This window comes from Pleurodeles waltl, chromosome 4_1 (genome assembly GCF_031143425.1).
Source record: "Pleurodeles waltl isolate 20211129_DDA chromosome 4_1, aPleWal1.hap1.20221129, whole genome shotgun sequence".
Taxonomy (NCBI): domain Eukaryota; kingdom Metazoa; phylum Chordata; class Amphibia; order Caudata; family Salamandridae; genus Pleurodeles; species Pleurodeles waltl.
The window spans coordinates 975,624,360-975,639,974 of record NC_090442.1 but is presented as its reverse complement, the minus strand read 5'-3'; the positions used below and the strand labels follow the sequence as shown (position 1 = coordinate 975,639,974).

Here is a 15,615-nt window from a genome sequence, read left to right as displayed (position 1 = left end):
TAATGCCTTGAAAGTGTGAGAGAGGGGTGTGAATTGTGCTTGTTTGTGAATGCGGAGTCAGTGGAGCTCCTTCAGGTGTAGTGTGATGTGAGTGCTATGTGGGAGGTTGAGAGTGATTCTGGTTACCGAGTTTTGAATGGTCTGCAGCCTTTTGATAAGTTTTTTTGTTTATCCCGTCATAGAGGGTGTTTACGTAGCACAGCATGCTCGTGTCAAGTGCATGTGTGACAATATTTTGGGTGCTGATTTGGAGCAATATGAAAATCTTTCTAAGCATCTTCATGGAGCCTGAGGCACTGACGTTATTTATTTGGGTGGTCATGATGAGTTTGCTGTTAATGATGATTCTGAGGTTCTTGGCATTGGTGTGAGAGTGAGTGTCAATCCTACCTCTGTTGGCCACCAAGTGAAGTCCACTGTGATGTGTTCTTCCCAAAGATCACAATTTCTGTCTTGTCAATCTTTAGCTTTAGACACTTGATCATCATCCAGTGGGCCATTTCAGTCATGCAGATATTGAACTTGATCCGGTACTGGGCTTCTTGCCCATGACGGAGAGAATGAGTTGTGTGTTGTCGGCTTGCAAATATCAAAATGGGTAATAAATGCAGCAAATTAGGCCCCATTTCCAGAGGATATAACTGTTAAAATAACAATATAAGTAGAATGAAAATAAATATGCAGTGGTTCAAAAAAGGGCTTTGGAGAAAAGAATGGGTGTTGTATATAAGTGGGGAGATGACTCTTTGAATCACAGAGAAGAGGCCTTTTCACTTGAATGGTAAATGGGTAGATGTAGAGGCCATCTTGATATTGTGTCTAAAAGAGAAGGGATTGTTTAGATTTACAGAGAAGTGGCCAATTTGCTATTTTGTTTCCACCTGCAAGAAAAAAACATAGGGCACATAATTTTCTGTACTGCGAGAAAATTATATTTCTTACGGAAATTACGTCAGCTCTTGAAGCTGGGGCTGTATTTGCCATCAAGACTCTCCCCTTGTGTCCATACCAGTTTACCGCATATGCAAAGGAGCGTCCATAGTTTCCAGCAGACATTGTGATAAACGGTCCCTGCTGTGCACGAGCGAACTGGTTGGCCACTCCTCTGATTTTAAAAGAACCTGTCCGTAAATAAAGAAAATAAAGTATGTTTGTTTTTCTGTAATATTTACTATGCATAATTTCATCATCCAAGTATATTGAGTTATGCATTTTGTTCATGCTTCAAAGACTTGAAGATAGTCTCAAAACAGTTTAAGAACAAAAATGGAAAAACATGCTATCAATATGAAAGTGAAAGCAAAGAAACAGGGGAAACAACTAACTGCACCCAAAGGAAAGCTTTTGGCTACATTTTTCCCAAGTGGCATTTCTTGCATAAATTAGTGGGAGCTTTATAGTGTCACGGGTTTGGAAAAAATATGTAGGTAGAACTATGTCCCTTAAATGACAGACGTCAGTTCTCTAGCTTCTGTGTTTAAAATGTGAATGTGTACAGGAATATATTGAGGATTGTTTATTTAGGATGTTAAAGGGAAATATCACACAACCATTGATTGAGGTAACAAAAATTAAGCCTACTTTTGGGTGAAAATTGTGGTCCAAATTTACAAAGACTTTGCTTCAGATTTCAGTTACTTTTTTAATGCAGACTCAACACAAACTGTTATGTTAGTATTTACAATCCAACACAAATCACAATTTGTGTTGGATTGCAACCATATGTAACACAACACAGAGCATGAGTTGCCTTGCATCACTTTGCTTGTATTGGGTGTTCCATTGTCAGTACATTCAATTGGGTGTTCCATTGGTAGTGCAAGGGTGTTCCCATGTATCCACCCATGGGTTGTGATGCAAATCGATATTCTCAAATAATTGTAGAAAGGGATTTGCGGAATGAGGTAGGCGTTTTTTCCTCTTTGAATGTGTACCACATTGTACTACAGACAGCCAAAGAGGAATTTGCCTTAAAACATAGTTTTTGTACAGGGAGGGGACCCTTTGTGCACAAGACTATGCTGGCCACAATGTCAAAGTGCACTAGCGCAGGGAGCTAGCAGAACAGTGACACATCTTAGAAGATACTGCGCTGTTCTGCTGTCTCCCATTCACAGAACATAGCGCAGCAACTTTATTTGGAAAGAAGGCAGAGGGGACAAGGATGAGCGGCTCCAATGTGAAAGTGGTGGTGCGGCTCCATCCCATGAATAAGCGAGATTCACAGAGGAGTTAAAAGTTACAGAAATGCCCTAGAAATGTCTCCCTGAAAGACATGGAGCTGGCTCAGGATGCCCGGAATAGTAGAGAGGGCCTCCGCGACCAATATGTATCGATAGAGCCCTACACGGGGGTGGGGAGTAGCCCCCGGGCCTGGAGACACAGGAGACATGGGAAAAGAGGCAGGTGGCCTAGTTTCGTCACTGCCTTTCAGGGTCGAATCAGGCACCATCTGGCCTCTGCAGAATTTCTCGGGCCCAGCGGTGAGCGTTGCACAGCAGCGACAGGACGACCCCAAGGTGACCCACCATCCACAGCGAGAGCCTGGCCCCATAGGGCCACACTGGCCAAATTACTATTCCAAATAGACCTTTGACTCTGACTGAAAGGCTCAGGTTGGACTTCTAACACTGCTACATAGGGCCCACGAGTGGACCGAGCCGGCAAGAGTGGGCTACACCCCCCCAGCTCACTTTGAGTGCACTGTTGCTCCTTTTGTGCGGGGATCCCCTGCCTGATCAGAAGCGAGACCCCAGGGAGATCCGCAGGGGCAAGTTGCTGCAAACAGACCCTCCCAACCAGTTAATCTGAGGCCATGAGTGCCTCTGTGCACCGAGGCGCAGCGACACCTGACAGGCATTGGCAGGTCTGCAGGGGATCCGTCCTGCTTTACAGATGGGACTTGAGGGTGTGACTGCACCAGTGACGCAAAAGGAACTGCACAGCTGAGCCATCTACAATATGCCGGCTACCTCCGGGGATGGAGGAAACGCATTGCTTGGGCACTGCGGTTCGTTCTTTGCAGTTGTGCTCCCCGCTTCTGGGCCCATAAGAGTCCTGCACAGAATAGCAAGCTTCCGGGAGCCCTGTGTTTGGCTCGCTGTATGTTTTCCAAATATGGCTTTAAAGGGGATGCACTGGTGCTGACACTGTATTAAGGCACAGGAGAAGTGGGAAACTACAGCCCCCAGAACTCTGAGCACCAGCAGGAAGAGAGGCGGGACTTCATCAAAGCCTGGGGGAGGCTGGGCTAGGCCACTCCCCCTTCATCCACTCATCTACAGGAACTGTCTCTTAAATAATTTATATCTTTTACCTTTTCTGGTGAGCACAATGCAACACTGGAAAGCACAATACCCCGGCTGCCCCCTCTGGGGTGACGGGTACCACTCTGGATCGGTTCCTCAAACAGGCCTTTGGAGTCATCTTGGAAGAGATCGAGCTAGAGGAGCGCCACCTGTTGCTCTCCTCACCCCCTCTGGATCCCCCCCACTGCCATCTAAGACCCAGACCGGCCTTGATGGAAGCCCAAAGCCAAAATATTAGTAGTGAAACAATTATCTTAGATGCAGAGCAGAGCACTGGGGCGAAAGCGATAGTAACAGCTAGCATATCCTCATGGGCACTGGTTTTGGGGGAGGCACCCAAATCCCAACCAGATGGAGACAGGCAGGAAAAAGAAAGAGAGCTGTAGTAAGCTCTAAGTCAAAGAGGCCTTGCACTTCAAATATTCTACCAAAGCCTGACAAGTGAAAAATAGAAGGGGACCCTCTCCTTGACAAAATGAATGCCTTTTGTTATGAACATAAGGAATCTACACCGAGCAAGCTCAAACCCATTTATGCCTGCCCTGTGGGCTATTGAAGCACAATTAAGTAATCTGAACTCCCTTACTGAGGTTCATGAACTAACTGGGACACCATCAGATGTCCCACGTCCTGGAGCCAGGATGGGAGCGTCTACAGCTGCGGCTACAAGCTCTTCTAGCACAACTCCAAGCAGATCTCTTTGTTCATCTAGTTCCTTGGATATCAGTCCAAAGAGGTGTAGCAAATAATGTTAAGGAGACCAGAAGAATATATAAACAGGTGCTTGAGGAAAGGAAAACTGAGAGTAGGAATAAAGCCTGGGAAGATTTTACAATGCCAGGAAAGTCAAGGGAAAGCTTGAAGTTTTGGGAAGTGGTTAATCGGCCTTTTTTTTCCCCCTGAGTTAGATGTACCTAGAATAGATCATTTATTACTGTAGATGCGTGGGTGACTCATTTTACAAACATTTTTCCCCAGGACTATTGCCCATTAATTCAGGCTCAGAATGCAGCCCAAATATCGAGCACTCCTATAACTTCCCAAATCCTATCGAAGTTCACAAAATGACCTTAGCCATCAAAAAATATGTACCTGGATAGGGCCTGGCCCAGATGGTGTTCCAGTCAATACTTTTAAAACTAATATAAACTTGTGGGCCCCCTTTCTCACAAACGTTTTCGAGCTATGGCATCAGGCTCCATTCCCCAATTCTTGGAGAATGGCCATTGTCCTTCCCATTTTTAAAAAGCGGGACAGAACTCAGCCAATCTGTTACAGGCTGATTCCTCTATTGGACTCCAGTGCCAAAATCCTGGGACAGGTATTATTGTCTCATCTTGAAGAATGGGCTGTGGAAAATAACATCTTGACTGAAGTTCAATTTGGATTTAGATCTGGCTTTTGGCACTGTTGAACAATGTTTAAATCTCTACCTTGTAGCAGGAAAGTATGTCAGGGCTAAAATGGGTGTGTTACATCATCTGGCCTTCAATTACTTATCAAGTGCTTTTGACCTAGTGAATCGCTCCAATCTGTGAGATTACTTCTTATCTTTATTAGGTGCCTAAACCACACAGTAAGGGTGCATTAAAGCTCCTCAGGCAAATGTTCCCCCTCCCCATCAGCTCCATCTGGGGTGTCGGGCAAGGTGTATCTTGGCCCCTTCCCTCTTCCTGCTTTATATTCATTTTATTAATAAATATTTGGTGGAAAATGGAAAGGATATTGGAAATAAACTCATACCCATTTTGTTACACGCTGATGACGCAGTGCTTGTTGCCTGCACGGCAACCAGCCTCTAGGTCCTCCTAGACTTTTTTTTTAGCTCATATGAATGAATTGGACCTCCAGGTAAATTATTTAAAATCATAAATAATGAGCTGTGATCGTCCAACCATGAAGTCCAAGAGCTTTGTTATGGGGGATTTTCATTTGGCAAAGGTTAAACAACTTAACTATTGAGGGATTCTTTTTGGCACATTTCTTTAGATGGACTGCACTTTTCACATGAAGAACGGAGCACTTTAATAGGAACATCGAGTCCATATCTAGATTAGCTCACAGGCTAAAAAACAAAACAACTGCAGAAATGTTGAGTCTATATAAAGCAAATGCATCTCGGTTAGGGTATTCTGCGCCGGGTTATGGTTCTATTGTAAAGCGGGCATCCTTCAGTGGGTTGAAAATCATTTTAAGCGCAGATTACTGGCAGTTCCCGGATGCACTGCTACACTTATTTGTCTTGAGGAATTTAGGATGCCATACCTGGAGGACCTGATTGAGCTTGCTCTGTTGCTCCTGTGGACTACAGTTTGAGGAACCCCTGAGGCTGGCCTTGTTAGAACCCGCATCACTGACCGTCACTTGACTGGGCAGACCGGATAGCTTTCCTACTTGAGGGAATCCTTTAGGACTATAGGCCTGCAAGAACCATATAATAATCCCCTGATAATTGGTCCAGAACATAACGGGTTAAGCCATGCTACCTGGACCATTGTCTGAACTCACACCTAGAGAAGGCCCAGGTCAAGTAATCAATACTTTAAAATTCATTAGTGTCAGCAACAAGGAGCATAGAGCCCTACTTAGGCTGGATTAGGAATCCTACTCAGCGACATTATTTTACACTTTTTAGGCTCTTCACGATGCACTTTAAATTTGCTTTTCCTATATCAGGAGCCTGGCAATAGGATTTACCCCTATGCTGCTGCTACAGCGTCTCTATGCAAAGTATTAGCCACTTTACACTGTTTTGCACTTTGTATTCAGCCCTAAGGCTCTCCTTTCGGGTTCTCATTTGTGAAAGATGAATTTGAGGCATTACAAGGATGGGTTTTTGTATTCTTGCAATGTTTAGGATCATCAGATATTTGTTACACGATTAAAAATTTTATAAGAGTAGCTCTTACTATTACGAAATTCTATAAATCCTTCTAATAGGTGAAACATATGGACTTTGAATTGTACTGAAGCACTTTTATTCCCCACTGAAGGAGCATATGTTTTTGCTGCAATGCTAAATCCCTGGGTCTCCTTTCCATGTTGTTGCCTGTTTTTTTTTTTTACTGTTGAGGAATTAATATATACATTTTTAAATATTTTGTGATATACATGTTCCTTGAACCTCAATTGAGCACTTCACCTTCCATTGATTCAAGTTTATGGCTTTGCTGAGATGTTTATTCTTTTTTTTATATTGGTTTTATGTTGAAACTTTGCTTTATGGCTCAGGCCGAGTAAAGAAATGATTGAATGATTGATGGATGCTATGAAGCTGACCTGCTCTCTCCCATTCACAGAACGAAGCGCAGCAACCTTACTTGCTGTTCTGCGATACATGAATTATTTGTTAATGGGGCCGTAGTTTTACCTTCGCAAGACTTTGCAGTTAACTACTTTTCTTCAGTCTTCAGCTAGTCAGTCATTTGTGCTAAAAAAGAAAACACAGCCATCAAATTGATGAAATCTGGTGACAGCGCACTCAGAAGGGGGACAGAAATGCAATGCAGATGGGGATGTGGTTGCATAAAAATGGCCAACAAGTGGCATGATTTGCAAGCCATATGACATAAAGAAAAGTCTAGAAAGTCAGCTGTATTGACAACCAAAATGGCAAAATTGGGAAATCTTAATCTCAAATAGGCAAGCAAAAATTTAACAAGCATTGGCAAAGCCATCAGGTTTCATCTATGCAAGATCTATTGTCTTTGCCAATGCTTATAATACTATAGTTTTAGAGTATACAGGGTGGTGGGTTAACACGGGAACAAGTTTTGAGTTTTGGTGTCGGCTCAACACCCTGTGATCCTTGGCAAATCAATTAATCACCAGTGTGTAATAATAATTTTTTAAAAAGGTGTCCATGTGTATTACAAATGGTGCTTATGTAAACACTCTACCTTGGGGGACAGAGCAGGAAGACCTGCAGACCGAAACCAGACAGTGTGCTGACCAATAAGAAGTAAGTAAAAGAGTGTGACGTTGGACCTACCTAATGGTATGTATAGGAAAGTGATGGGCAGGCCTGAAGCCCGTTTTTTATTTTTTTATTTACAAGATATTTCCAAGCACAGCGCAAGCTCTCCCCCTCACCTAGAAGCACTGGATTGAAATCCTTTGATACATCTGTTACGCAGCCTAGCGTAAAAATCCTTGTTAATAAGAAAAACATACGTAAATGTCCTGCAATCCAATTCTCAGACACAGTTGAAGCTTTTCTTTTAAAAATCCATGCCGAATCAGTCATCCCACGTGTGCTTTTAATAAAACTACAGGTAGCCTAAAGGATCAATCTTCATTAATTCACGAAAGCCTACTGCTGCACGTGATGCATTTATTAAACAAGTATTTGAAATGCAATGGGTCTTGCGTTTGCTCGAGTTAGAGCTAGTAGCGTTATAAATTCCTAACTGGACCTTTCTTGCCACATAAATTGAAAATGAAAAGTAAAACAGTTGACAGAAGCAAGTCAATTCAAAGCGCAATGACCGCCATGAGCGCAAGAGAAAGAGTTATTGGCTCCCTGTGTGAATGTGTAGAAAGGATCGCCGCTGGGATGAAAGGCAAACCGAAACCGGAGGAGGGCCATCACATGCTGTGACAGGTGGAAGCGTGATGTGGTGTGATGGCCAAACAAAATTTTCACTTAGTGAAATCGCCTGGGAGGGAACTCAGCACACAAAGGAGTGACATTTCACAAAATGCACCTATGAAAATATGAGGATTTAAGACAAGCGCAACAAAGAATGAATAGCAAGAGTGGGCCTGGTTAAAAGCCCACAGAGAGATTACAAAAGGCCAGAGCGCTTGCGTGCCTGACCCTAAAAGTTGGCATGTCAGCCTTAGCTGCATCTGCTAAGCGACTGCCAAATGTACCGTAGATTCATCCATGGAAACCAACGTTATAGGCAAATAAAAAAACGCCTTTTCCTTAGAAAATTTGGTTGTACCTTAAGTATACATTAGAGACCACTGTGTAACTTATAGCGTCATATTGAGTTTTTTTTAAATACGGAGTATGACTATCATTATTTAGCTTTCTAAGAAAAAGAAGAGTAACTCACGTCTAAAAAGGCAGACCATTAAAAATATCTCAAAATTTATGACAAAAGTGCAAGATGCATGCCACAGTAATCTATTTGATCTACGCTACTTGCTCAGCTTTTCTACAGCGTGACTATTTTTTGTAGGGTCTTAACATTGTTGTGATAGTTCTATCTGGGTTGAAGGAAGAATAAGAAAAGTACAAGATTTATATTGCTTAGGTGCACTTTGTAAAACTGAAGCAGTTTATTCAGCATCTGCAATATACACTATTGATGAATAACATCACAAAATGATAAATCGTGGAACTGCTCCCCAAGGAATGCTCTCTTTCCTTCTGGGGTAAACTACAAGAAATCTTTCAAATCTAATACTGCTTGTTGTGGATGTGAGAAGAAAAACAAGCCCATGAACGAGTGATAGTGATGGGTCGTGGTAAAAAGCTGAGATACATACCATACGACGGAAAAACAGCGCTGCTATGCTCGTCCTAAAAAAAACCGGTGTTGTTGAATACACGGTAGGCGTATGTTACTATATGCATACGATTGGGTTATATTCCTGAAGAGGAGTGGGCAGGGCAAGAAATCACGGGGCTGCCTGCTCAAGGCCCTGTGCAAACAGAAACTTTAGCCACACGCAGACAAAACTTGGCACAGAAAGGCAGTTGAAACTACACATGCGCACACACCAGGAACATAAACCGACCTCAAGCACGTACCAGGAAACAACCCCAGGACTTGCAACATCAGAGGAACATAACCACAAGAACTAAAGTCAACAAAAACAACAGGCAGATTAAGTTTAGCTTTGAAGATCCCACAAACTACTAGTAAACCAGCCACTGTACAATGGAAACACACTCACCTGAAAAGAGCAATAAGGACCAGAAAAATGTACCGAGAACAAGAAAGCATTGAAAACCGTAGAAAATCCATTACTGTCGTTGGAAAAAAGTCACTACACCGAGAAACTGCACATAGGCACTACATGACTTGTGATTGTGAAGCTCTTTACACACAGAACCCATGACTACAAGGAATGTGGCAACTCAGTCCCGACAGCAATAAAACATTACAAACAGCAGCCACATTAAACGCAGATATCTTACAAGCATCCCTGAACCAGTTCATACCAAAATCAAAACACCCATAGGGAGCGAGTTCAAAACACATATCCAAAAGCAGCAGAGCACAGAAAAATGAAAAAACACACACGCTACACATTAAAACCAAGCCAACAATTGGAGTAAAATAATAGATGCAAAAAATGCTACTGGGCTGAAGCTCAAGTACACAACAGAAATACAGCTAATAGGTTAAATAACAATTAGAAACACTACAAGAAGGTTAGGGGATACTTAGTATCTCTGGCAACCAAAAACAGACCACACAGCCCCCAGGCACATTGCTCCAGATCGGACAGCGATCCGCTTAAACGGACTAAGGGACAGCGTTAAAATCATGAGACATAAACATGCAATAAGCAATCCCCATTTCACTTCCACCTACTGATTCGGCGCCCACGGCCGCCAGTATGGCCATGGTGCCAGAAGTCGCCACGTCCCACTCAACTGGCACAATCCAACACAGGTACAGAAATAATCCTGATGCGCCAATTGTCTCCGGACAGTGGGGGTCAGCGATGTTCACTAGGTGTGCCGTCTTTCATAATTTGCCCCCGGATCGTCGTGTTAAGTATCACAAGAGTGAATTTGCGGCGTTTAGGCGTGTGGTCGCTGGGTTTCCGCACCACTTCTTTCCTCTTCTTTAACAATCTGAATCTGCTCGCTGCGGCATGTGGCTACTTTATACAGTGCCTCCTCCCCACGCTGTAGGCTACCTGGGATAGAGAGTAAGAGTTCCTCCTCCCACAGTTCTGCAAGGTCTTTATTCTGCACCGCCTCCCCTGACAGGAATTTCCCAGCTTGGAGGAACAGGAAGTGTTGAAACAAGAGAAAGAGAGTGAGGGCGCGATGGCGCAGGAAAAGCCCTCCTCTGCTGTTTTATGTTTACAGAGGGAGCTGGTGGGGAGGAGGAACTGAACACCCCCACAGTGTAAGACGAACAGGCAAATACTGTAAAAAAAAAAGTCCCCTACAGAAGAGATAAACAGTACATAGCGTAGTTATACAGTAATTGGTGCTGCTCCCAAACAGAAAAAGGCAGGACAAAGTGGCAGAACTGACCACTAGCAAGCAAGGATTTTTAAAGGACACTGCAACCAACAAATGGGTTAGCTTTGAACTCACAGTATAAGTGTACTTAAAAGTATACAACACGTTGAACGCTTGCGCTCGACCTAAAAACACTGTGTAATTTACAGCAGCTTTCCTAATGTGCACAGCAGCTCAAATCACTCTGTGAACGTCAATATATGCTGAGGTAAACGGTTTGACAAGTGTTAATTCCTCAAGGAAAACTTCGACTTCCAGGGGTATCCCAAGTATAATATGTTACAGAAAGATGGTGCAATAACAGAGAAAAAAAGGCTCCCTTTAACTATGTGAGGTACAGGTTTCTTTTCATTATATTTTCTATGGCATTTGCCTAGAATTATATTATCATAGTGCTTCACACCAAACATTGTGACTACTTTTTAAGAATGCCTATTTTCTAAAAAGGAAAACAAAACACTTTGTATTTGAAGGAACACAAAAAGTGTTTTCAGTGACCACCAATGAAAGCTCTCTTTTGGTAGACAGCAGACAATGTCGCAAAAATAAAATTCCTAAAACCAATCTAGTTTGCACTGCAGAGGCTCAGACCTCACACAGACTTGTCCATCCTATCAAAACCACCACCAGAGACTTATAACATTACATTATCTCAGGCTTCATTAATGGAAGAGCTGCAAAGAACACTCTTGCCTGCAAAGTATGATTTTTTTTTACAGCAAAAGAAAACTGGTGTTTTACCGCACTGAATATTCAGCTCTGAGTGTCTCATCGCTTCCTGCAAAGGGTGCATTTTACATCCACTAATGTTGATTTTCAGGGAGTGATGTATATCAACAAAAAGTCCTTTAATGATTTAATCAGCCTTCGGTGCGTTAGAAATCCTGGTGAGATTTTGAAGCAGTCCTTCCCGATTAGCTGGAAATAGTACAAAATACTGCAGGAAAGTTTGTTACAATCATCTGATGATGACTTATGTGAAACAAGCATTAACTAAGCTACCAATCGCAGATCCACTCGTACAGTGTGGTAAACGGCAAAGGCCAAAAAATATAGTACCTTCAGACTCCATAGCCAGGGGATGGACACTGGCCACCAGCCAGTTCTGAGTGACCAGAAGCTGTACTTCGGCCAAACTCCATGCCATGGCAAGAACAGAAAGCAGAGCAGGAAGACCTGCAGCGTGAAACCAAATGACGTGCTGACCAATAAGAAGCAATGAAAAGAGAGTGATGTTGGACCTACCCAATGGTAAGGATAGGTAAGTGATTGCCGGGCTTTCGGTTTATATTTTATTTACAAGAAATTTCCAAGCACGGCACATAAAAGCCCTTCATTTTATTTCAGGTTTGTGTACACTGCTATAGGATCTGACATGGACACAATGGCAAGATGTTATGCTCTCTTTAGTGGTGGAAGGCCTTCTTGAAGATCAGGGAGGCATGGGCTTAGGAGAGTGGAGGCAGGGAAGTTTATCAAGGTTACACACGCTCTTGGTTCTTGACTATGGATTGTAAAAGCGGGCAAGTGGATATCAGTGTAAGATACTGAAAAGCACCTAGAACTGTTAAAGAGTCACAGCTAAACACAGGATGGGCAAGGGAGGAGTGGAGGAAGCCTAGTGCGGTCCAAGTCCACAAAACAAAAAAGGAGAAGGCTGGCATCTGATGCTCAGTCAGTCAGACATGACCAGTGCGCTTAGCTGGTGCTAGGATATAAGTTACACTAGGTGAAGAATTGTCCTGCCTAATTCTATGCAGATGTATCTTATAGCAGTAGCCTTAAAGTTGGGGTTGGCCCGGGTATATTGGTCTCACAATGGACAATCTTACACTTTTGCTGTGCATAGATGGCTGATGCCTCTTTCAGGTGCACAATGGCAGGGCCAGTTTCATAAACCATGGCAATACCACCTGCATGTATGATGGAACACCTGATGGGATTATCGCGGGCATACAAGATGACACACCAGGGGCACATTAATGCAATAGTTTTGGGCATAATGTACGTGACTGCAGTACTCTCTCTCACAAGTGAAATAGTGCCTTTATTTTTCTAGCCTTAAACGTGTTTTTACGCTAAATGATTTGAACACACAATAATGACTGTGGCCTGTCTACTTCTGACTAAACAATATTTCACCTTAGCTGCAGCTGACAAAACTTAAGGAGAGTAAACAGTGGTCACTTGGCATATCTGCTACTGCACAAGAGAAATGCACAATATAAAGAGGGAGGCACACAATAAGAGGACCAGATGCAAAAAATGAGAGAGACGGGCAGAATAAGATACGAGACAGGAAGCAGAGAGAAAAGGTTTGCTGTTTACAAACATATCCCACCAACAATGTTATTTCCTTGTGTAATACCTTCTTTTTGAGTTATGTTTTGATCTTTTTACAGTGTACAGCTCACAGAAGGCCAAAGGTCCTAGTTTGTGCTCTAAAAACATGAAATCATTTAATTTGAAATCTGCTTTAAGCATATATCCTTCCCTCTCTCAACTTTTTTCCACTGCAGTATCTCCCTGTAACATTCCTTTCTTTTTGTGCACTAATTTGCCATAATAATAGTGATTGTGTCATGCAGGCCTCTGAATAAACATAATTTCTTCCTGTCTTTAGCAAATTAAGCATCAATATAGCGAACAGAGAGCACATTGCATGCATGATAATATGTGTCTTGTCTGCACTGTCCGTTGTTAATGTGTGCATGTCTTAATATAGACCAGTTCAAAGTCTGGGAATACTTTCCAACCCTAATGAAGAAACATGAACGCTCTTACAGAGAGGTATAATATAGAGAGATGAGCACAATAAAAAGAGAAAGATGAGCAACACAAACAAAGAAAGGCACAATTATATGAGTGAAAGGTACAATAAAGAGAAAAAGGCACAACAAGGAGAGAGAAAGGCACATTAAAGAGAGACACACTAAATAGAACTGAAGCAGTGAAAGACAGAAAGCTCCGTAGTTAAACAGCGGACCTTCAGCTGCAAGTCAGACAATTAGAAACGTGTGGAAAATCCTCTCACAGGTGATGATCACACAATCATGCCTCAGAGACCTACACCTTACTTTTCTGAGGACAATCTTATTTGGGGAGGACAGAAGGGTCTGGGGCTGAGACAGGTGTTTTAACAAGACTCTTCTTGAGTAACTGACTAGCTGTTCGAGTTCCATCCCCTGGGCACGTAGGCCAAGGCCAATTCCTTTGGATCAATTTGGCTCTAGATTAAACTGCAATAAGTAAATTCAAGCAGAAAGTAAAAAGCAGAAATTGAGCTCAGGACACCCTAAGGTGAAGGTGAAAAAGAATCAGTCAGCGCCACGTGCCGTTGTTATGTTGTTATTCAAGTTCAGAAAGTTTAGAATTATTGTTATTCAAGTTGGAAACTATTGTGCTAGCGCGTGGTTGTTGCGTGGCTCCATTCCGATTCGAGGGAGGTTGGAGATCGGAGTTGGTGAGAGACACGCAGCACGCATGACAGTTTTGGAAAGCCTTTAATATTTGTATCTTACAAATAAAGCAAGAATTCAAAGTACAAAGTCTCCGACTTTACAGAATTGGCGACGAGCTACTTTGACGAATCTACGCAGGAACTTCACTATTTGTGACATTTTTAATACGGTATTGTGAATTCATCACTGAATTAATTTCCCTAGTACACAGCTTTGCATAATAATATTTTCAAATGGCCACACAACAATTTTCCCTTCAACCCCCACAAGCATTTTGGCCAGCAGGAGCGAGTCCATGTATGAAATGGACAGAATGGAAATCGTACTTTCTAAATTTTTGGGAGACTATTGACGAGGAAGGAAAAATGAGTTCGGAGAGGAAGAAAAAGATTTTTCTACATTCTGTGGGACCTGAAGGACTAAAAGTATATGAATCTATGACAAAAATTAGTGGCAGTGGGGACACCAATGTATTTGAGAACGTGTTAAAGGAGTTTGATAATTATTTCGCACCTAAAGTGTGTATAGGCATTCTAAGATACACATTTTTTCAAAGGAAACAAGAATGTGGTGAGACTGTTGATGAGTATGTAGCTGCGCTCAAAGCATTGGTGAATGATTGTAAATTTGATCATTTGCAAAGTCAGTTAATTATAGACCAAGTAGTAATGCATACCCGTGATCCAGCAATTCAGGAAAGATTGTGGATAAATGGAGATGATGAATTGGATGATATTTTAGCTATAGTTAGGAAAGCTGAGTTATCAAGTCGGAGCGCGAAAGCAGTTAAAACAGAATATAATGATATTAAGGAAGATAAAGTCAACAAAATAAAGTATAAGGGGATAGGCAGAACAAAGAATGAAAGTGAGAAGAACCAACAAGCATTAAAGTATGATGGTCAAAGGTGTTATCGTTGTGATAGCACTTCACATTTGGCTTCTCATAAATATTGTCCTGCGTTGAAGCAGAAGTGTTCGGCGTGTAGAGTTATAGGGCATTTTGCTAGGGTGTGTAAAAAGAAAGAGGAATAATAATGTGAAGTATGTGGATGGAGTAAGTGATAATTCAAGCAAAGATGAGAGTAAAGTCAATAGAATTAGGCAGGACAGCAAAAGTATAAGTAAAGATCAAATGTTTGTATTTAATGTTCAGGAAGAGTCTATTGGTAATAAGAAGAAACCAGTATGCTTAATGCGCATAGGAGGGGTTGAGATTCAAGTTTATGTTGATTCAGGTTCTCCTTTTACTATCATTAATGAGGGAGTGTGGAAGTCAAAATTTGTGGGAAAACTAGGTAGTAATTTACAAACACCCGATATTAGCCCAGAAGGATTTTCTGGAGAGAAGATAGATTTGTTGGGTTTCAGAGAACTTACTTTTGTTTTTAAAAACAGGAAATCTGTGGGGAAGCTATACGTAGCAAGGAAGGGACCTTCAGTCCTAGGTTGGAAGGATCAGGGAGACTTGCACATTACCCTTGATCCGAATAGCCCTGAACCAGTTATGGTAGTGGATGAGGAAGAATGCATTGCAAATGAAATGTTAAAAAAAATTCCTAAAGTTTTTAGTGGGAAAATTGGTGTTTTGGAAGGTTTTGAACACAGTATTGTTCCTAAAACTAATT

General features: G+C 42.1%; 1 protein-coding gene across 3 annotated transcripts in view; it reads right to left on the bottom strand.

The window, feature by feature from the left end:
- Positions 1–15,615, bottom strand: part of LOC138288608 (L-threonine ammonia-lyase-like) — a 112,058-nt gene that overhangs the window by 57,499 nt on the left and 38,944 nt on the right. For all 3 annotated transcript variants that reach the window (XM_069230103.1, XM_069230102.1, XM_069230104.1), the window contains one exon: positions 943–1,121. In XM_069230103.1, the coding sequence (XP_069086204.1) occupies positions 943–1,121 (179 nt within the window). The remainder of the gene's footprint in view (positions 1–942; positions 1,122–15,615) is intronic.